The following is a 23,512-nucleotide window of genomic DNA, read 5'->3' as shown; positions in this document are numbered from 1 at the left end:
CAGGCACGGTGCTGGCCACACCACAGAGGTCGCAACCGGGTACCCGATACCCGTACCCTACCCGATACCCGGCTACCCGTACCCGGCCGGGTACAGGTACCCGTTTGCGACCCTGGTGCGGCCGGGTACGGATAAGGAATCAAAACCCGTTTGCGACCTCTGCCACACCACTCCTCGTATGCTATGCTGGCCTTAGTAGTATATGCATGCTGACAGCACTTATCTGAATAATCTGTATGTGGGATATTTATCTTCTGTGTGTGTGCGTCTGTGCCGGCTTTTGATGTCCCAAAGGTCTGGATCAACGCCGTCTCTCCTATCTGGCCTACACGGCGCAGGGGCAGACGCAGCTCGAGTGGCGCAGCGTGCAGGGGTGAGACCTCTGGACATTGAAGGAGCGAGACCTCGGTGCTGGAGGTGTCCTTCCCGCAAGCTGCAGTGCCCCAGTGATCGATGCTCGCCTAACAAAACCTTAATTTCGCCCTGGGTAAAAGCCGCTGCGGCATGGGAAAAACCATCCACGGTTGGACAAAGCGTGCGTGTGATAGGTGGGGAGCGGTAGCGTAGCGCGCTGCGCTATAAACCCGGCGATCCGGGTTTGATTCCCGCTCACGGCCAACACCGCCAGTGACGATTATCTGAACTGATCCCGGGCCTCCTCTAGGTCGACTCATGCCTCAAATGAGTACCTGGTGCGGTGTGTAAACATAGCCACTGGGAAGATAAAGGCGGTCGGGTGTGGTGCTGGCCACCCACCCCCTCGTGTACCGTTCCGGCCTTCATAGGTGCTCGCTAACAGCACTTGCCCCTACAGTCTGTTAATGCTATACGGGAGATCTTTGCCTTGTGTCATAGGTGACTGCAAGATGATCATCCACTCGGTAATGATTACCTACAACGCAAGATGGAAATGTGTAATGGGAATAATGCATTTGTGGAATAATAGCGATACCACTGGACTGACGAGGAGAGCCGTGGCCAGACAAGTCTCGGTCGAAAACTAAACACCACGATAAGAGGCACAGATGTCCTCACAGAGAAGATCCACAGGACACACACGTGCGCGCGCGCTCCCAAAACGGAGGGCCCAGTGAGCGATGTCGTGCAACGTGCCGACACACACCGAAGCATGCCCATCGGACCTTCCCATTGTAACATTTGCACGATCCCCGTAATTGTATACAAGCTCTAAATCGGCTTGAACTTATCACAAAGCGGGAGTCTGAGATTGTGTCGTAAGAACAAAGGTCCACAGTGACCGTCCCTCCTGCCCCTCATCGCCCCCCCCCCACCAGCTCCCCACCGGCTCACTTGACGTGCCCCCTTCTTCCCCACAGTCACAGTGAATGCCGCCCCCCCCCCCCCCGCCGACGCCGCCGCCTTCCACAACCCCACTTGTCTCAGGGGCACCCTGGCTAATCATGCGTGCTGCGCTGGGCAGTAGAGCGTGCACGCGCTGTTGTGGCCGTTTGCTGACACAGCTGGTAAAAGTGCTCTCTTTTTTTCTCTCTCTCTCTTTCGCCCACCCCCACCACCCACCACCACCCCCCCAAAAAGTGGCTTTTGTTAGCCACAAATCTGTTGCAGTGCAAAGTTCAAAGGTCAATCTTTTGCATTCGTTAAAAAAAGCCACAAGAATGTAGTACGCGCGTATAAAATAACGAGTTAGTTTTTTTTTTACATTTTCCGAAATTACAAAAAGCTCGCAGAAGCCGACGTGTGCAGTCCGCTGTGTCCTCGGCAAAACTGGGAGCGGGCAAGCGCTGCCTGGCTCTGTCTTTGATTTCCTCTAATTATTCCCCGGCCACGGACTCGCACGCTGTCGCTCATCGTTCTGGGAGGAGCGGGGCGTCTCGGTTTCACTTCGGTGAACGTGACATGCTCGTCCGTGCCAGCGCCGCCCCGTCCTTGAGCGCCAACCTGCGCAGGACAACTTCCCGAATTGCTCTTCCCGTATTCGTTGCAGGGAACGCTTGGGCATCGACGTGACCGGCGCGCTCGAAAGCCTGGTCCACGAGGGACACAAGGAGCAGGAGAGACGCGGCACGCTGCTGGTGCTGCTCACGGTGAGGCTTGCTGAGCCTCGTGTAGGAATGCACCAGCAGGGACGTGTCCCACAAGCTACCTGGTCTGGTCACACCTGCTGTGGGACATTGTCAGAAAAGGAGCTGGACCAGAGAGAATCTTAGCTGCGTGCACATTTGGCAGCACAAAGGGGCCTCTATAAACATTACGTCTTCACTTGTGGATTTAAACATGCCTGTGTCCTTCGGTAGTAGAGAAAACAAAAACACAATGCACAAAAGCCTGCGTGTGAGGGTAATTCATGCATTACAAACGCAGGTCGCACGCCACACTAAGCAGGAAAAATCCCCTACCCACTGTCATTACTCCCCGAGTGACAAAGTAACAACATCACTATTAGCTGGTTTAACACGTAGTAGGCTTTCGCGACCAATATTATTCACAATAAAGGTTTTGGGTTCGATCGCATTATTTATAAATGTGTCGCAACCCCCCACCACCCGACACGGCCAATCAGTAAAAAAAAGTGTCACGTTGACAAAAGACAACTAGTTCACTACGATTCGATTTAAAGCTTTCGTGACTGCAGGGATTCATCTTCTTGATTCTTTCGGTAAAGTCACGTAGAAGGGAAGTAATAAAATAATAAAAATAAATATAAATTATGTTTTATTTTTATTATTTTATTACTTCCCTTCTACGTGACTTTACCGAAAGAACCAAGAAGATAGTTAACTACGATTAGCCATTCTCTACCCACTGTTGAGTGACAGCATCCCTCCCCGGTCAATTCTAGACACGTACAGCTGTATTTCATCTCTCCCCCCCCCACGCACACTCCCCCCCCACCCCGTTCCACTAACGTGTCCCCAAGAGGCAATAATGCAATTCACGCCGTGCACTGTGTTTAATGTGCAGGCTGCCCTGGAGTTCCGTCTGCCGTGCACTCTGGTCCAGCAGGCCCTCCGGGCCACGGGGCTCAGCCACATCAGGTCAGGAACTCGTGGTTTTGTAAGATGCGAGCCTGGGCGACTTGCAACCTCACCATGAGACCCAAGGGCTCCTGGAATTTACACCGAGAACATTGCGAGTGTCGTAAAAAAAATAAGCAGGCACATGTTTTACACCGATCATAAGTCACACGCACGAGGAGGATAATAATAACAATAGTTCTTTATTTATCCAGCAAAGCCTCAATGAGCCTCCAGATTATTTTTTCAGGGTGTTCCTGAACTGGGATGTTTGGCCAACCCCCTAAATAAATGCTTTGCACGCGGAGGAAACTGAAGTGCCTCGAGAAAAACCCACCGTGCGCGTACGAGGAGACGCGTGTTCTGAAACCAAATGCGTGAGATGTCTCAGCCCTGTTGCACAGGCGCCACTCTTGCGGGGGAGGGGGTGGGGGATGTGGTGTTCAGTTGTCACCTGTCCTGGTTTTATATAATCATCATGAGGTAGCAGCTCTCTTGGGAAATCTGTAAGTGGGGCAATAACATTCCCAATTTTTTTTAAAAATCAGTTGCTGAATGATAACAATACACCACTCAAAATGATACATTTATCTTCTTGCTTCTTTCGGTAAAGTCACATAGAAGGGAAATAATAAAATAATAAAAATAAAACATAATAAAATAATTCTCACGACGTTTCGGCCACAACGCAAGCAGCCGTCCTCAGGTGAAGACCAGGTCTGTTGGGGAGACAGCGTCTGAAGACAGCGTCTGAAATTTCAGATGCTGTCTCCCCGACAGACCTGGTCTTCACCTGAGGACGGCTGCTTGCGTTGTGGCCGAAACGTCGTGAGAATTATTTTATTATGTTTTATTTTTATTATTTTATTACTTCCCTTCTACGTGACTTTACCGAAAGAACCAAGAAGATGAATCCCTGCAGTCACGAAAGCTTTAAATCGAAAAATGATACATTTACATGCAGTTCTGCCCGCTTCAAGTTTTGTGACGTATTCCTCTCTCTATAATTTGACCCGAGCGTGGCAACACCTGCGTGGCACACCTGCGTGCGTTTGCTTCTGATGGCGCAGGGAAATGGACACGAGCGAACTGCTGCGACTTCCACGCAAGGTCCAGTTGCGGGTGGCCAGTCTGCTGCTCAGCGCCGTCCATCTGGGCCGCGACGCTGGCCAGGTAGAGCGGCGACTCGGCTGCTTCTGCGCTAAAAGCGGCGAACGACGAGATGGGTTTGCGCCACTGCCTGTTGCGTTCGCCTCCTTTCGCGTGTGGCAGACGACGGTGGGACCACGTGACGACATGCTGCACCTCGCCCTCTACTACGTACTCGCTGGAATCGCGTGCCCCAAAGCTGTCGGCTCGAGGAACGGGCGGCGGTCTGATGCGCGGTATGCGGCGCCGCTCACCACGCGCCAGCTGGTGTCTTATTCTTGTTGCCGAACTCCGTGCCTCTGCCAAAAGAGTGTCCTTTCGTAAGCTGCGCAGTTTAGGAGCGTAGCCTGCTGAGCAGCTGCAAGTTGCTCTTGTGCAATCATGTCAGGAAATGTATTGCGGCAAAACAAATAGTAAACATCTTCTGTCGTCCAGTAACAACTTCAACATTTGCTCCTTTATTGCTGCCGTCTAATGGATTTCATGTTGCCCCCCTAATTGCGTGCGGGCAACAAACGATGGGGAATATTATTTTGTTTTGTGCAACGTACTTGTTTGACAGCGTGGCGATGGCGCAACACCTGGCCATCCTGGCAGCGGAGGCCTGCCCCCTGCTCTGCACGGCCCCCGTCTTCTTCACCCTCCTGGGGCTTGGCACCGGTGGGAGCGGCGGCGACGCCGGATTGGAGCGGCTGCTGCGTGTGGCCACAGGAGACCCGGCCGTGTTCACCACCCTGGCTCAGCTCCTCTGCCAAACGTGGGCTGACCATGATCGGGTGGGTGGGTGCGGTGGTGTAGCTATTGATCACGCAAGGTGTTGTTACACTTTGGAACCACGGGCCGGTAGGGCCCAGGCACCAGACTACGAAAAAAAATTATCGGTGGGGGGGGGGGGGGCATTTCATTCCTTGCACCGGGGCCCATACCAACCACGCTTCACAACTGGGTGGGTGGCTCAGGCTGGAAGCTATCGCTCCATTCCCATAGGAATGCGGATTTTCTAACTGCCAACGTGCGCTACCAGCTTGGTGAGCACTGCACGCGACTCGTTTGACCATGGGGACACTTTTATTTGAGGCCATCGTCGTTCGTTGAGCTAGAAATAAAAGAAGGCCCTGGAGGACCCAGTAGAATGGCGGTGGCCGTGTCAACGAGCACAGCCGGAACCACGCATGGAAAAATTGGACGGATAAAGGTGGGGTGAATGAGAGTAAGTGAGTGATGGTGCTGGGGTTAGGGCTGTCGATGGCTGCAGCACTGTTAGATCAGTAGTCAATACTCTCCAGCAGCGGAACTGCTGAACCATCAGCAGTTCCACTGCTGGTTAATTTTTTCCACCTGAGGACGACCGTTTGTGTTGCGATCGAAACGTCGTGATATATTCTTTTTTGTTTTAATTTTTGTTTACCTACGTGACTTTACTGAAAGAACCAAAGAGTATGGATTCCTGCAATCAAGATAGATCGGTAGCGTTTTACACTACATTGCCTGGCAAGGTCCAGCGAGCATTGTTCACACTGTAATTCACATCCCTTTGTAAAGGCACTTCTTGGCGAAGGCCTTCCGATGCTAAGTCAGTCAGGGTGCTTGTTTGACCATACTTCATCAAACCGATCAGCGCAGGTTGGTGAAGGGGGTTCCCAGGGTCCAGTTTCAATATCGCTCGGTCCTGATTTTCGCCGTGGCCGAGAATTCCACTCATGTCGCCAGGTTTATATGGCATGGGAACCGAACCACGGTGCCACCATTCCACCCTCTCCGATCATCGCTACGCGTCCGCTAATCGGCGGTTTCACCCTTCTCCCCCGGCAGGCCGACTCCGCAGATCCTCACGTCCGTGCGTCGAACTTCCTCCTCGGGAAGCTGTGGAGTGGCTGCCTCCCGCGCTGTTCCAACCCGGGCGCTCGACACATCAACCCGCACTGCGTGCTGGTGGTGCGTCCCACAGCAGCGTGCACGCTCAGTTGTTACGTGTGTACGCTGTATGTTACGTAAGAATACTTAGCAGTTGGACCAAACATCATCATGTAGAAACGCTTACGATAAGACAGCCTTGCCTCCATGGTGACCGCATGTTGACCGCCGCAGTGAGTGTACAGCGAGAGAGCCAACCTTATAAACATGAACATCGCCACGTGCACACAAGCAGAATGTTGAGGTAAGAACTGTGAGCGGTCGCCAAGGTGCACGAGGAGGTGGTGTGGACAGCACGATGTCTTTCCCTGCCCAGTGCCGCTCTTTACGCATCCAGGCACTCATTTGGGGCTTGGCTGAGGGCAGGTGCAGGTACCAATTGCTGCTGACGACGCCATCCGTTTCCCAAATCGCAGCACTCGTACCACCGCGCCACTACTTTATTCACTCATTGCATTGTCACACAAAAATGTCAGGTACAGGCATATACGCGGACAAAGTCTGGCATCTGCAAAGAGTCCTGGATAGGTGACACGATAAAAATGCCACGCGCGCGTGCGTGTGTGTGTGCGCGTGTGTGTGTGTGCGTGTGTGTGCGTGCGTGTGCGTGCGTGTGTGTGCGCGCGTGTGTGTGTGTGCGTGTGTGTGCGTGTGTGTGTGCGCGTGTGTGTGCGTGTGTGTGTGTGAGTGTGTGCGTGCGTGTGTGTGTGCGCGCGTGTGTGTGTGCGCGTGCGTGTGTGTGTGCGTGTGTGTGCGTGCGTGTGCGTGCGTGTGTGTGCGCGCGTGTGTGTGCGTGTGTGTGTGTGAGTGTGTGCGTGCGTGTGTGTGCGCGTGCGTGTGTGTGCGTGCGTGTGTGTGCGTGTGTGTGTGCGCGTGTGTGTGTGCGCGTGTGTGCGTGTGTGTGCGTGCGTGTGTGTGCGTGTGTGTGTGCGTGTGTGTGTGCGCGTGCGTGTGCGTGTGTGTACGTGCGTGTGTGTGTGTGCGCGCGTGTGTGTGCGTGTGGCACATTCGCCCCTGGCACCTGCGTCTGCGTCGCATCATCCGCTACGTTTTTTGTCTCCAGACGGGGAAAGCTCTGCCCAGGAGGCCACTATCCGGCGTCCTTCGCTCCACCGAGACGCTGCACATGGGGTGAGCTGCTGCTCCTCGCCGTATCGAGTTCAGCTCGGTAGTTGATGCTGCACCGCGTTGCAGAGGGTTGATGATTGTACCGATGAGACCTCACACGGATGAAACTGGTGCACAGTTCTGGCACTGTCTTGCTGCTGCCGCTGCTGCCTAAAATAATACGGCCACGATTTTTGACTTTTCGTCTCAAACAAGGCTGTGTGCATTACACATGGAGTATGATAATGTCATGTGACGTGCAAAGTATGATGCCAGCACCGAGTCAGTGGTCACGAGTCTGGATGCCGCCTTTTGCGTGGAATATTATTGCTCGCGTTTGTCTTCCAGGCCACACACACTTTTTTGTCGGATGAGTTTCTCATCAGTTACAGAAAGTTGTCGGGATTGGTGTAATGGTGCAAGGGGCTATCCATTTAGTAGGTCCGCAAAAATCTGCCAAAACTTAACCCCTCCCTCCTCCTTGTACGCACGCGGACTTTTTACACCCCCCCCCCCCCACCTGCGTACGTACGCCTAACGCACCCCCCCCCCCTCCAAATCCTATAGAACGGCCGATATTTAATCCACGCAGAAACGATCAAGGATGAATAATATTAACGTGTTGAAACAAACAAATAGTCCACCGCCGGACGATCTAACTCATTTGAAGGCCAATGCAGACAAATTATTATCGAGGCTTTACCCCCCCCGCCCCCGTTTCTTATGCGTACATTGTCAGTAGACCCCCCCATACGCAAGCGTACGCATTTGGGTTAACCCTCCCTACGTACTAAATGTATGGCCCCTAAGGCTGTACACTGCACTCTGCCCTCACGACTACACACAACCAAGCCACAAGGTGGCAGTGCACACCAGATCCCAAAAGGGAAGCCCTCCTGGGTTTGCGGAGCAACCTCAGCCCCTGTGAATACCTAAAGTGAAACGTGAACCAGAAATAAAAAAGGGCACCAGGGCAAAGCCCCCAGGGTTAGGATTAGGTCCAGTGAAAGGGTTAATACTCGTTGGATAGTTAATTCGTGTTAGGGGTTGTCACGCAGCGACGCGTCAATTAAGCGATAGAAATTATTTCTTGCGCTCGCTTTCATGCATCAAAAAGTGCATGGGAGAATCGATATATTTAGGCAAATTATATTCAAATGACACGACGGAGTGTACAAAACCGTACAAAAATATGTAATTTTGTTGGACATTATACAAACAAAAAAGTCAAAATAAGCGTTTGGATGCTGAGTGAGGGGTCTGGTCAATGCTGGGCTAGCCAGTGAGGCCCTGCCTCCAAACCATTGCTCCTCTTCATTGCCCTCTCAGTCTTTGGCTACTTCTTGTCTCTGGTTTTCATAGCCAGCACCTTTCTTAAGTGCTCCACTGATGCCGCAGGGCTACTTTACCGTAGGCCATGGATTACCACGTGCAACTTGGCGATGTTGGTGGGGGCGGTGAGGAGTCCAGTCCACTCGCCCAACTAAACATCTCATCCCCAGGCGCAATGCCAATGTTTCAACTTCGCTAAGTACCCCACCCCCTACCCCCTACCTCGGTCGCTCATTCTAAAGACACCGTCGCCGTTCCCTTATTAGACTGGTCTATGCCTCCCTGATCTATTGAGGCATAACGCTGCGGGGCAGAGACTGCAAAGTAACTATTCCAGGCCATGAGATCGCGTCTCTGAAAGCTCGCGACACCGATTTTTTTTTTATATTTACCCACACAAAGCCGCGGCGGCGATTAGGCACGGAATCTCACGATGAATCAAGGACCAGTAAATGCCGGCTACTGGACAAATAAGACAGAAAATGGCATCAAGATTGCTCCTGTCCAGAAAACGAGACCGCACTTAGAGTCATTAAAAGATTAAAAGGAAATGTCGCAGAGGGCGGACATGCATTTGCGCACACACACACACCCATCATCGTCTAACACCCATGTTCCACTGTGGAAATACACCGCCGCATGCACATGCCGCATAGACACTGGGGATAGTGAGAAACTGGTCAGTATTAAAGTCTCATAAATCACCAACCACATCACCTTTTTATCATTCTGTTTGTTTAGTTATAAATTGTTGTTGAACAAAACAAAAACAAACTACTGCCAGTGAAAGTTTACGTAACTAAAAATGCAAAACCATGGTACTTAAGTGATGAAGAAAACAAAATATTTCAGCGTTATGACTTCTACCCATTGACTGGCATGGCTCAAACTTGCAGAGCCAGCCTAAGGCACCGAGGATAATGTCTGGGAAAGAGGAGGGAAAACAAACTGCCCCGTTGTGGCACAATAAACAAGGTGCATTTCAGAATTGCCAGGCCGATCCTTGTGGAACAGTTTTCTGTTTGTATGAATGGTGAGTTGGTGGTTCAGTGTAGACCATTTCTCCTCTCCTCTTGTGAGTGGCTAAATAAAATAAAATAAAAACGGCTAAAGTTTGTGCCTCCGCGGATTTCTAATGGCCGCGTTAATCGGGTCGTGCAATCTTGCCTTGCCCATGTGTGTTCTCTGATGTAACGGGTTACTCTGGCTGATCCCCAGCCATGGCAGGACATATGCTCTCAATTCTTAAAGTCAACACGCACACACCAGCACAGGGGACCAACAGCTGCATACAAAACCCAAAAAAAAAATCATGGCCCAAGTTTCAGGCCCAGTTTTCGGCGTGGCCACCACCGACCGCGAACCACATTTAGGCGACGGTGGTACCGCGATCGAGCTGCTAAGGCGGCCTCGGCGAGGCTCCTCGTCTGCACCGCTGAGAAAACGGGCCCGGCAGTCAACCTTCTGGGACTGTTCAGCTATGCATTGGGTCCAGGATTTCCGAACAAATCTCACAACATATCCCTTTCATCCGCCGGCGCATGACGCAGACCTCTCAGAACAGGGTTCGGCAAAGGGCGTAGGGAAAAGAAAGACAACCGTGGCAACAACAAAAAAAGGTTGCTGTTTTTTTACTGTAAGGAAATCCACTGGGCCACTCATGGCGCCGTTTTAAAACGCAATTGCCCACTCCGCATGCCGCCAATGGCGTATTTGAGCAGTTTGCAGATCATGAAGATTGAATATGATTCAAACAAAACATGGAAATTATATATTTTCTTTGGTTTTATCCACTTTTATGCAGGCTATTTTTAAAAGAGTAGTACCAATGATTGTTATCGTTCTAATATCACGATTATGTATTTCAAGTGACTTTTGTTCACGACCGCTAAAGCCGCTGCATGCCGCCGCAAGCACTGCGGATGAATTCTCGATAATGAATCTTCTCTGTTTTTATTTCTTTTGTTATTTTAATTCCATGATAAGCTCATTCTGGGTGCATGACCTTGACAGCTGGTGAGGCTTAATCTGCCTCGGCAAGGTCACGTGACCTGGCCTCCCAGATTCCTGGTCCGAGCTCTCTTATTTGGCCGCCCTGTCCCAGCATCCGTGGCCAGGCAGCCAGGAGTCGTAGTCGCTGCACATTCCCCTTATTCAGCAACTGGCTCATGAAGGTCTCCACGCGCTCATGATCATATTTCGCCACATTGGTCAGTGCGGGTTGGTTAAGGGGGGGGGGGGGTACCCAGCGTGTTTCAGATATATTACTCACCACTGATGTTAGCCATGACCGGGAATTTAACTCAGGTTGCCGTGTTTATAGCACGGTGCATTAACCACTCCACTACCTTTCCAACCCCCATGGCCGGGCATGTCACTGTTATTCAATTCAAGAATAGATTCATTGTTGTGTTAAGTTTTCTCCACCTTGCAAGTTTTTCTTCTGCCAAGTTTTTACTCACTCCATTAGCCCACATGTAACATTCACATGTCATACATCGTAAATAATAGATTCTCAAGAGCACGATTCGATGTCTGTATCATCAGCGTAAAGAATGTGCGTTTTTTAAAATAAATTCAACGAATCGATGCATCGTTATACGGCACCTCCCAGTTCTCCTAGTCCAGCGGGAATCCATCTTTGCTGAGCGGCGAGATGATCACTCACCAGGCTCGCAGCCACTTGTGCCGTCCAATCCCCCCACGCCCACCCATAACCCCGTTATCTCGAGTCATCGGCGCAGACGAGGTGATGTACAACAGAACATGTCAGCTCATCAGCATCTTCGGGACCAACGCAGTAGCCACCTTTGTTATGGCCATCATTGTTATCATCATGGCCCCGGTGATCTGACCTCCAATGACATTGTAGGTGACACTTCGTGAAACACTCCGTTGGTGTCCCTCCTGTTACATTAATTCGGTTATCCGCTTTTCTTTGAACATCACTTCAACACAACTGGGATTCATATAGCATTCTAAATATACGCTTCTCAAGTATATAAAACTGCCCCTTTTGTAAGTCCACTGCTAGATGAGTTTGTTTGACCGTACGTCACCATGCTGATCAGTGAAGGTCGGTGAAGTTGGAAGAGGGAGCAGGACCCATTCATATATCACCACTGCAGTCTGCAATGCTTGCGAATCGAACTCAGTTGACCAGGTTCGCTATATGATACGTATGAGTCGCCCATAGGCACCAGAGAAGTGACAGGTCTTGAGCCTGGACTTGAACAGGGGCACGGATTCAGCAGCACGGGCGGCTGGGGTAACGGAGCCATAAAACGCGGCACCCTGCACAGCCGGGGGGGTGGGGGGGGGTCGCTGGGCTCTGCTTGGCGAGCAGCTGATCGGCGTCAGCGAGTGCCGTCACCCCCGGGCCCGAGAGTCGCGGAGCAGGAGGTGAAGTCATTGTTTTAGTTGGGAGCTCAACGCACGCCGATCCGATTTCCTCCGGGATCATCCCCGTGCAGACGCTGCCTTCCCAGCTGCCGCACGGCCAGCTCACGCACAGGCTCGGAGCGGGAAAGAGCAGTCCTGCCTCCGTTTCCGTCCCTCGCAACCGGACGGGATAATTGTCTCGAGGTTGAAGAAGAACAACACCGGTGGCGTGTGTTTACCCACGGATTGAAGTCACACATTTTTGGGTCAAACAACTCGCAGGCAGTGGGGCCTCCTCTTTAAAAAGATGCCACGGTGTATTTGACGCAGATGCTTTTGGAAATGCACCCCCCCCCCGCACAAGCCGCCACTGGCCCCACCGCCAATCCCACAACATTGCCAAACCCCTTTAGAAAAACAAATGATACTTAACAAAAATATAAATTAATTGGAGTTGGGTGCTGTTAGTCGGCCCACTGTAAGGAATTGCGCACATCTTGAAGTCACATTTTTTTGGCCCAACGCCGTGGCCAGCAAGTAACCCTGCCCCTGGTGACCCCTCCGTTCCCCTTCCCTCAGCCTGCGGAGCCCCCTCCGCGGAAAGCCGCGCGCACGGAGCGCAATTCCGGGCCTCGCTCAGTCCCGGGAGCGAAGGCGTCCTGGTGAGTGAGCACGGCCCACGCCGCCTGCACACTTTCGAAATCTCGTTCGGTGGCATCGGTGGTAGCGTGTTTGGCACGGGGGCCCCTTGTCCCAATATAACCTGCCCCCCCCCCCCGCTCTCCCTCTTTACATGGGCCCTGCCAGAACGTGAGCCCCAGTGGAGTTGCACCGCCTGTGCACTTTATAGTTATTCAACTCATGGTAGATCATAAACCTACTGGGCGGCATGGTTGCCAGGATATGGCATATACCCGTCTGTGTTAGTCTTTCAGAGTTGTCTCCGTAGAAGAAGTTTTTTTTCTTTCTGGATACTATAATTTCCTCTCGCATGTATAAACAGCCTTTAACACAGAAATGGTCAAACGTTAAGCACGTAACGATGCACCATTGATCCTGGGCCTGGTGCAAGGGTTGAATAGGGCCCCTTTTCCATTTCAACCCCATTTCTAGCCCACGCCTGGTCCTTTCTTGCCTGTGGGCCTCGGTGCAGTTGCACCGCCTACGCACTCAAATATCTATGCCACTGATATGACAATCGTACACTTTTTTTGTGACCCATGAGGTTTCGCAGCTGACGGTGGTAACCGCAACAAGTGTGGCTCTATCTCGCAACCCTCTCCTTCCTCTCGGCAGCATTGGGGGACCTCGTGCTGATGGGCCCTCAGCTATTGGGGCGGATTGTGGCACTGCCCAGGCCTGGCGTGGGACTCGTGCTTCTGCAGACACCTGCAGGTGAGCACGTCACCACCACGACTAAGGCCACCTAAGACAAAGATCCCCTGTGTATCCCTTAACGGACTGTTGGGGCAAGTGCTGTTAGGAGGCGGCACCTATTAAGGCCGGCACGGCCCACGAGGGTTTGGGTGGCCAACACCGCTTCCGGCCACCTTTGTCACCCCAATGCTGATGTTTACACACCGCATCAGGTAAACATTCAGGCTGAGTGGACCTAGGGGAGGTCCAGGACCAGTTCAGATATTAATTACCGATGTTTGTTGTGAGTAGGAAGAGACTCCGGTCGCCAGGTTCATAGCACAGTGCGTCACCACCACTATGACCAACTTTACAACCACCACTGCCACAACATGACTGCTGCCACCATCACGACCACGATCATCGCCGTCACCGCCACTACAATCACCACCAACATCACTGCCGTTGCCACCACAACTACCTCTACTACTACTACGACAACTCCCACAACCACCACCACCACCACAACCATCACTACTGCCCCTCCCCCTCCACCACCTCCTTACCCACATAACTGTTGATTCTGAATTGAGTTGAGAACAGATTTACAGAGAGGGTAAAGTGATTGGGTTTAAGCGCGCCTTGCACAGCTTGTTAGGAATGTCAGCCATTTATCCACGAATGAATTAGAAACTATATTTTTTATAAAACTGTTTTAATATTACGTGTTGTAACACGATAAAATCATAACATAAAGTAGGTGATTTGTTTTTCTTAAACCATTTTTCGTCAAATGTTTGCACCGTACCAATTACATTTTCTTTGATCCAAAAAGTGCCATCGTATCTGTCTTCTATTCTTTTAAAATATTTGAAGCAATCTTTACGAGATTGTCAACAAAAAACATATGCTCTCATTACGGAAATATTCTGAACACGCGAATAGATTGCTCAAACACCCCATGAGATAACAACCTAATTCAGCTGATTGTCCGTTGCAGCACGTGTGGGCGGCTGCTATCGTGGGCTGCGCCTGGCCGACATGACCTGGGACGCTCACGTTGGCCAGTGGAGGCCTTCAGCCGCGACTGGGGACAGGCATGTGGCTCACTCAGACGAATCGAACTCAGGTCGCTAGGTTCCGCTGGAACGTTTGTTCGACCAGGCCGCAGTCCGCTGCCTTTTTTGACGGTGGAGTCTTGCAAAAGGAAGGTCTGGGATTAAATGTTGGCACGAATAACAACGCCCTTTGTTTTTACCCCGAGAAATCTCATTTTAGTATCAAGACAAATATTCAGGACGGTCCTGTATTTAGTAAGTTTGGCCATTTCTATCCATGAGTTTTGGCACGTGGAATGAAACCAAAGTACCCAGAGAAAACCAATGCATACAAGGGAGTGACACTCAAAGCTCCATAATGATAGATTCAAAAATCCAATGCTTTCAGCCACTCAAGCTCAAGCCTGCAACACCTGGTATTTTTAATAAGGCTCTCATCCAAGCACTAACCAGGCTTAATCACCTTTACTTCTGAGTTAGGATGAAAACTGGGTGTATTCAGGAGGATTTGATTGAATGCAAGAACACATCAACAACAGTGCAAAAACTAACATGAAGCCTGAGGAACTGGTCGTTTTTCACTCCTTCATATTGCTCTATAACATTGGCGAGACCCTCAGTTGGCGAGCGTCATGACTCTACGCAGAACAGTGGCCGATTGTAAGAATCAACCAAAGTGTAAATTCCACTCGAGGACATTTACGCCCGCCGGCCACAGAGCGGCACTCGGGGACAAACCTGTGATCAAGAGGAAACATTTTTTTCCTGAAGCCGAACAACAACAAAAAAAAACCTGGAAACCGCACAGGCCCTCAGTGGTGGTATCAGTGGCGGTGATGGCTTTCCTTTTCTTCCTGGTGGGAAGTTTACGCCTTGCGCCACAACCACCACGATTCCCAGAGGCCCTCTGCATGGATGCGGCATTCCGATCACAGACCACTTGGCGGCAGGGAAAGCCAAACAAACGCCCCGCTTCGGCCGGCGTGGTTTAACTCATGTGCCCACTCTGACCCCTGACCCCTTTCCGCTTCCTCCGTGTGGAGGAGCACAAGTAAGCGAGCACGGGTGGCCCTGCCCAGGCAGTGGGGCCCAGCACCCTGACGGCTCTACTGCGGGTGTAAGGGGGGGGGGGCGATGTGGTTGGGGCCAGTGGGGGCAGGGTGGAGGGGGAATGGTTGTTAGTGACCTGTTTCTTTCAACCCTTTCAAAATGTTTCGGCTCCCAGATGAAACAAGGCCGTAAAAAAGTCAGCACCACGCCTCCAGCTTATTTTTCTATCAGCCAATCAATCACCCGGGCCACAGCAGACGTGTTTATTCTGGGCCCCTTTTGAAGGTCACCCTGGCCACCGTTGGGCTTTTCATTTGGAAAAATGCAGCTTTCGAGCTCCAACTACCACGGCCTAGCACGTCCGACGCAAAAACCTAACGGGGCCCACGCTGCAATTCTGTAGCCAATCGCGACGGCGCATGCAGGCGCTCAGACGTGCTGCCACTTTGTACCGTAGCTTGTTTCCGCTGACAGCATGTACACGGTGCACCGTGCTGGGTGGGTGGCTCAGGGTCCGGAAGACATGGTCAGAGTACTGAGCCAGTAACACAGACCCTGAATTCTCGAATCAAAGAGGCAAACCCGTGATTAAATTGGGTTTTCTTTTGTATTGAGTTCATGGTCTCTGCTCGGTTTACCGATAACTGCACAAAAACAAATGTTTTTTTCTTGTTCACTTGATTCAGCTTCTCGGGACTTTGGGAATTCAACATTTTGTTTGTATTGACATGCAATGAATACACTTTGGAGGGCATATAACATATTTGCCCCGAGTGTACAGTATATAATATATACATGTTTTGAAGTGTGACATTTTCTGGGTATTTTCTCCACTGTAAGGTGGTGCACACACAGCTGTAAGTGTTCACAAATGGAAATGTCTTCATATTATGTATGACATTTGACCCTGAGCACAATTGCAGCATAGAAGGGCCAAAAACACAGCCTTTTAAAATTGTACTTCAGCAATCTCTAAATACACCAAGTACCCTATCCCATGTGACATCATTGACTTTCGAAACCTCAGCGTCATTTGATTTTGACGTTGTTGCGATGCTGAGTGAGCACGTTGCATCCCTCGACAGGGTTACCCTGAGCATCGCCACACCTTGGGAGGACTGCTCCGTCACCCGGACCGGAACGGACTCGCCCAGAAGCTTCGCGTCTGCAGGCGAGGGTGGCCTCACGAAGCCACAATCACACCCCCCCCCCCACTCTCTCTCTCTCCGAGGAGATGTCACCATGGTTAGAGTTTGGGAGGGCCTGCACCACGTAGGTCCTCTCACCGCTTCGCCAAACCGCCCCCTGGGCCTCCCACAACCGCTGTTGCCCCCTCCCCGCAACCCCTCCCATCCTTCCATCGCTGAGCTTGGAAGGTCAAAAGGTCACTTAAACAAACCGGGTCTCTGCAGCTTTAGGTTTCCTGTTCAAAGTTGGGCGCAATGAAAATGTGAAGGCGTTTAAAAAAAATAATCTAAAAGAAAACAAAAAAGAAAAGCCGTGTGTTTAAAAGACGATGCACATGGCACAATAATTGTGACTCGGAGAAAACTGTCTAAACTAAACAGCGCCGGAGAAAGAAAATAAATCGGAGTAAAACGTAGGGAACGGAAAAATACTAAAAGATGTTCAGCATCCATATCGTAAACAACACCGTGGAGGACGAACAACTACAGAGGAGGCTCCTGTAGTCCGGCAGGTGGCCGTCAGCAGATGGGGCTGCACGCTCACCGTGCCAGGCCACGCGTTCACAAGCATTGAGCCCATGTGTTAATGAACTCTCCAATGTATTTTCAGGTTTTACAGCGTGTTGTTTGGCATGATGTCCGACGTTTTACTCCACGCTCCTAAATAATCTCCCAGCACGTGGAACGAAATGCCAGGCAATGCTCCGAACAACTTGCGCTGCAACCTGAAAACGCATCGGAGAGAGCCGTACAGAAACAACTACGGGCAGCCTCTGCTTTCTAAGCACACCATGCAATAGGCAACTTGAGGGACAGTGGTGGAGCATGGCTGACATGGGCATTTGTGCAAAGAATGACATGGCCCCCCCCCCTCACCTTGTTAAATTTCCCCCTATTTATTGCCCACCGCCTGGGCCGCTCTAGCTCATGAGTCCCTGATGCGGTTGCCACTGCCTGCACATCCGAAAGCTACGCGACTGTTGAAGGAGTCACAACGCAAGCAGCGCCTTTAAACGTTGAAGCCACTCAAGGAGCGCGAGTGACCACCTCCCCCTTTTAGTTTTTTTATACGCGTCAGACGGGGGCTACGTGCGTTTGATTAGCGCTGCCCAAGCACGCACGCTCGTGGGTTCTGCCCCGGGCATCAGGTGGCTATTGTGAGCTAATTGAGCACTTAGTTGAATGGAGCATGAATCCGTTTGTGTAAAAGTGGAATTTTAATGCGCAATTTAATAAATGACGGCTCGTGGTTTCCATGCAGATGATGGAGCGAGCCGGAGGAGCCTAACGGCAAGGAGCGGAGGTCTTGAGTCTGGGTCAGAGACTGGATCTGGGTCAGCGGTGAGGTCGGGGTCAGCGACCGGAGCGACGGAACTAAATTACGCGCAGCTCGTCATGGAGGTGCGCTCCTCGGTGCCGTTAGTACCAAGCCATGCCGCGCTCTTGTGCGCTCGCAAACGTGTGCCGTGCATTCGAGACGACAGCTGCCACCAAAAAACAGCAATGGCCTTGCAAGGGCCTGGTCTTGCATAAGCACGAGGCTGGGTCTGTGCTTGGGCCCTGCCGCATCGGCAGGGCGAGTCTTTGATCCGCGCGCGTCGTCCAGGGATCATTAAACCCGGGCTTCAGTTTCCTGCGTGGTTACAGCTAAATTAAAGTGAGAGCTTGAAGGGGAAAGAAGCCGGTTCAAACAGCATAATTGCAGGTGGTGCACATCGTCTCCGAGCAGGAAGTCTTTTTAAATGCATCCTTTTGTTTCTCAAATCTCCCAGAAAATGCCTTCCGAGCGGTGTGCAGTCTTCCACCCTCCACCATCGCTCGGCGGTAGAGCCCGTGGGTTTTTTCTCTCTCCTTCCTTCACTCTTTTTTTCTCCCCTTCGCTCTGCTCCGAGACGGTAGCCGCAGTCTGTCACGAATGTCTGAAGTGATTCGGGAGCCCCGTAATTGCCGGCTTCGCGTGAGATGGATGTTCCCGAGGCCACCCCCAGCGAGAACGCAGGCCACCCGCCATGACTGGGGGGGGGGGGGGGGGGGGGGGGGGCTCGGCTCCTCCTTTAAACCGCGCACCGGGGCAGAGCGGCAGCTCACGTTACGCAAGAGAGTTATTCGCAAAGCCAATGTCTTTCCGTCAGGATGAGAGGATGCATTTAAATGTACGGCACGTGTTGGTCCCCCCCCCCCCCACTATTGTTAAAATGAGCAGTGACATTGCCGCAGATGGCTGCAGCCCAGACGGTTTATTGTAAAATTGCCGTGGCATATAAAAAAAATAATGAAAAATATGAAAAGGTTTAAATAGTTCCATACAGAGTTAATGCAGAATGAAAAAAAAAATCTTTTTTTTTGGTGCAGATATATTTTCGTAGGAACATGGAATATGAGAAACTCTATATTTCCGCACCAGGCCCGGCCAAGTGTGCGGTGGCTGGGAACGCAATACGGCGCGACGGGCCGGGACATTCCCGTGCGGGATGCGCTGCGGTGGGATGTGACGGTCTGGGGGCCGTGCGACGGTCTGGGGCCACGCGTGACCTTTAAGGGTTCCCCGTCTTGTGGCACGGGAACGAAAACCCCCACAGAGCCACTCCGACTCCAGAGGAAGCAGAAAGGCAGCCCCCATCTCGGATGCCTTTGTTTTCTTTCTCTGCTTTATTATTGCTTGTCAGAGAGCCTGACGAGGTGGTATTAATATCGCGTGCAAGCGGGCCTTCCTTGCAGCGCTGCGCAGCGCTCGCGAGACGTAACCGCGTGAGGGGCGGTGAACCAGCAACGGCCGATTGTTTCGGCAACTTATCAATGTCTCAGCAGCGCACAGCCCCTCTCTGTTATTCCTTTTGTATTTTTAAAAAAGGTTTTGAAGGCTCTTAATTAAAATATTTAATCGTATTTCCCCAAAAAAGAATGGCAGATTTTTTTCGCTCGCTGTTTTCAAAGGTTTTTGTTCATTATTATTGAAATTTAAACTGTGAAAAAAAAAGGTTTGGCCTCATTTACAGAAGTAATTCACATCTGCTGCGATGCTGGTGAATCGATTTGCGCCGCCACGGACCGCCGCGTAGATGCCGGCGCGTTGTTTAAGCGTGCTTCCGTTTCTGCCTCGCGTACCGGTCCCTACCCGCAGCAGCAACAGCAGCAGCAACAACAACAGCAGAAGCAACAGCAGGAGGAGCAGCAGCAGCAGCAGCCCTCAAACTCGCGCGGAGACACGACCCCGCGACCCCGTGGCATACGACCTTCCACCTCCCGACTGCTCTCTTCTTCCCGGCCAAACACGGCGAGGCGTGGGACCTCCAAACCAATACCAACACTCCCGGCTCATGTACGGCCACCCTGGCTGAGTCACGGCACACGGACCCAAACCACGACAGAGGCAAAGGGGGAAATCTAAACTGTGGGAAAGGCCGAGCTGGTGCTTTTTTGTTTGCGCAGTTACACGATCGAATAGTTATCGTGTCGGGCCCAACGCGGTATTTACCAACTCATTGCACATGTAGAGTCGTTTTGTCGATCTGCTGCTGGATGAGGGCCTCACCGTGGCGTGCGAAATTGCGGTGGGTAATTTGACCAACGTCACCACGTTGGTCAGTGAAGGGTCGTTGGAGGCGGGGTGCATAGACGATGCAGCATCATACAATTCAATGGAAATTGCTGCACTACCCCTCTGCTGGCAATAAAGCCCACTGGCTTAATATTTGAGTTTTGTTTTGTTTTGTTTTTTACCAGGACTCAGCTGACTCCTCCTCGGTCCCAAGCATCTTGCCTGACCGATCTCATCCGGAGGCATGTGCACCAGGAGGGCCTCCCAGGTAGGATGAGCTTTCACTCAACGTAAAAAATAATAACATCCTTTATTTACCCAGGAAGTTTTCACTGCGTCTTAAGACTTCTTTGTCAGGAAGGTGCTGTTTTTGGAAGTTTGGCCAATTCTATTCGTGAGCGATTGGCAAGTGGAAAAGGAAATCGGAAATTCCTGAAGAAAATGCACGCATGCAAGGGGGTAACGCTCAAGGCTCCGCCACAGATGGATTCAAGAAGCGATTGTTGAACTGACATCTTCTGGCCACCTCACAGGGGCCAGGCGTGTACTACACCCACCCAACCAGCTTCACGAGAGGCTGGCCGGGACATTACTGGAACATTTGTTTCACCAGTCCAGAATCCACTGCCACTTTTGGCAGTGACTCCTGCAAGAGAGAGACGTGGGATGAAATATTGGAACAAATAATAATTCTAGTTGTTTACCCAGAAATACCTCACTGAGTACCAAGACTGGTTTTAAGAGGCCCAAGCCCAAGTCTACAGTCTCTCATCCAAATACTAATCAGGCAAGAACTCTGCTTAGCTTCCAAGATCCACTGGGATTGGCCGCATGGTCATAGACGCCGTTGCATCGACGCTGGCGCGATTTCTGCATCCAGGCCGTGGCGGTTCCTTGAACGGAGCAACGAAAAGAAATCCGCCCACCCACGGGAGGCTGCGCTCCATCCGCCGCGCGCTCATAAATAGTGGAGATTCTTGGGGTGCGTTCCCCCGTCGGTGCATCGCGAGGCTGCCGTGCACGTGGGCCAATAGGCCCGCGTTGTGGAGGCTCCACGTGAAGCCGAGGCCAAGCCTCGACGCTTTCGTTTTGTCGGGAGTCACGCCGAGATGTCCCCTGTTAAGGGGGCGGCGGCGCTGTGGAATTTTAAAAGGCGGCTTGCAGCTGAAACGCGCGGGGCCAGCCTCTCGTGTCGGAACGCACTATTCCTGGGTACGGGAACACCGTTTAGGAACAGAGGTTAATGGAATAATAGATTTGACTGGAATATGAGCCCTCCCATGGGCACGCTAGGATTCGTGCACGCTACTAAAGGGGCCAAGAGGTACACCGAGGAAAAGATGGATAGGGGGAAATTAGTTCAACCGCTAAAAACAACGGGCTTAACTCGCGCTGAGAACAATGGCCAAATCAAACAGTGCCGAGCTTGGACGAAATTCATAAACAAAAACAAACAACAGCCGCAAGTGACACGACTGATTGTTATTTATTGGAGGAATATATTACAACAGAAACGAGGCGATGGTTAAATCCGTCTTTAAAATAGGATTTGGGAGTAATGGTCAGCCTTGTGTTCTCTAGGCAGGCAAAGATGCATTCATTCATCAATTCAAATCGATTCTGATGCTCACGATACGGGAACCGAATAGTGCATTTAAGAGTTTATTATTAAAATGTATATATTTTTTATTCCTGCACTGTATGTTGCTTGTAATGAGTTCATGTGACCCCTGCAGCCACTAGAGGCACTGCAAGGTTGCCAGGAAGTGGCAGTGCTGATATGCTCTAAGAAGCGTGACTTTTCTCTGACTTCTCCGATTTCCTTCCAAATGCTGCACTTATGCACGGAATAGGCCAAACACCCATATACAGTACGCTCTTGAAAAGATTTGAGAGTCGGTGAGGCTTTCTTGCGTAAGTAACTGGCACACTATATTGTTTTTTCCCCCCGCAATTTTCTCCAAATTGTGCTTTTACCATGTCACGAGTCAAAGAAAATTCAGAAGTCTCAGTGCAGTGGACCACCCCTTGTCAGAGAACGGCCTGTGGAAGCAGATACTTCAGAACTACTTCTGACATCTCAAGTGACCTATCAAAACTAGGGGGCAGCGCTTTCACACCCCACTGCGACAAAGAGAGGTGTTTGTCACATGATGGTGAAACTGATAGTTTAATTCTTAGGGCTGAAATGTTGTCAAAGCAAGTTGTAAAAAACTAAACTAATTTGATGGTTATTATGCAGTCATCGGTGACCAGACTAAGACCACTAACTCGCCACACCTGAGAATGTGGTTGAATCACAGGTGGCTGCCTGGATTTAATTCCATGAATTGAGAGGCACCAGCTCAGCGCTCCGACCTCTAAGCCACTCGGCAAACAACAAAAAAATATGATTCTTGACTCAATCGAACTGCGATCCTGAATCGTGACTAATTAATCAAATCAAGAGGGAGTTGTATCGTTGTGCTGTCCGGTTGTTGTGGAATTTTGCGATGCTGCCGAGGGCCTCGTGTTCAATGTCGTTTACTCTCCCCGCCCGCCTGACAGCGTGGTCACCCTGCCCGCTGTGGAAGAAGAAGAGTCGGGCCAAACGAACCGCAAACCTGACGGACGAGAGGAACAACGTGGAACGGCGCCAGTGGACAATGCTTCTGGAGGCCCCAGATCAGTGAATAGCGGTGGTGGTGGTGGTTCAGGAGATGTTGATCCAGTGCAAAGCTGTTTAGGAGACCTTGAGCAAGTGGGGAATGGGTCAGGAGACCGAGGGCAATTACACAGCGTTTCAGGAGATGCAAGTCCAGTAGAGAATAGTCCAGTAGATAGTGTTTTAGTGGGGAGTGGTTCAGGAGACCCTCAGCAAATGGAGAGTCATTCAAGAGATACCATACTGGTGGAGAACGGTTTACAGAACCCTGGACTGGTGGAGAGTGGTTCAGGCACCATTGGTCCAGTGGACCGTTTGTCAGGACACCCTGTTCAAGTAGAAAGTGGATCAGGACAGCACGAGACGGATGAAAGTGGAAAACCACCCCTAGGGCCAAGAGAAAGTGAGTCACAGCCGCGTAGCCCCGACAGGACAGAGGCAGACCAGATCACACATGGCTATCCAGGAGGCAGTGCCAATTACAGCGATGGGGGTGACCGGCCAAACCGCAACAACACCAAAGAGATGGCCCCAGGGCGATCAGACAGTGCCTCATCGTATCAAGCCCGCCGTGTCGCGATCTGGAGGCACAGCGACTGCACGCCGCCCGACAGCGAACGGCTTTCGGCTCAACAGCGCGCACTCACTCGCAGAGGCAAGCATGGGGTTCGACCAGCGAACATCTTCTAGCAATAGGTTTGCATCTGTCACCGTGAGATCAACGGCATGCGGGGAGCGTCGTGACATTACAACTCGGGTGACGTCACGGCTCTCGCCAAATTGCCCTGAATGTGCCAGAT

At 51.4% G+C, this 23,512-nt stretch overlaps 1 protein-coding gene across 2 annotated transcripts in view; it reads left to right on the top strand.

The window, feature by feature from the left end:
* LOC133351833 (uncharacterized) overlaps nt 1-23,512 on the top strand; it is a 34,078-nt gene that overhangs the window by 9,343 nt on the left and 1,223 nt on the right. The window contains exons 9-24 of one of the 2 annotated variants that reach the window (XM_061567381.1): nt 295-373; nt 1,967-2,066; nt 2,944-3,017; nt 4,067-4,169; nt 4,269-4,381; nt 4,708-4,921; nt 5,958-6,080; nt 7,123-7,190; nt 12,459-12,541; nt 13,176-13,274; nt 14,236-14,332; nt 16,429-16,514; nt 17,792-17,931; nt 19,655-19,849; nt 20,254-20,336; nt 22,616-23,367. In XM_061567381.1, coding sequence (XP_061423365.1) covers nt 295-373; nt 1,967-2,066; nt 2,944-3,017; nt 4,067-4,169; nt 4,269-4,381; nt 4,708-4,921; nt 5,958-6,080; nt 7,123-7,190; nt 12,459-12,541; nt 13,176-13,274; nt 14,236-14,332; nt 16,429-16,514; nt 17,792-17,931; nt 19,655-19,849; nt 20,254-20,336; nt 22,616-23,367 — 2,409 coding nt within the window. Of the gene's footprint in view, nt 1-294; nt 374-1,966; nt 2,067-2,943; nt 3,018-4,066; nt 4,170-4,268; nt 4,382-4,707; nt 4,922-5,957; nt 6,081-7,122; nt 7,191-12,458; nt 12,542-13,175; nt 13,275-14,235; nt 14,333-16,428; nt 16,515-17,791; nt 17,932-19,651; nt 19,850-20,253; nt 20,337-22,615; nt 23,368-23,512 lie in introns of both variants that reach the window. The other variant, XM_061567380.1, reaches the window with a different exon arrangement.

Source organism: Lethenteron reissneri, chromosome 39, assembly GCF_015708825.2.
Source record: "Lethenteron reissneri isolate LAM-NWPU_2019-01 chromosome 39, ASM1570882v1, whole genome shotgun sequence".
NCBI classification, from domain to species: Eukaryota; Metazoa; Chordata; class Hyperoartia; order Petromyzontiformes; family Petromyzontidae; genus Lethenteron; species Lethenteron reissneri.
This window is presented reverse-complemented; position numbering and strand designations above follow the sequence as displayed.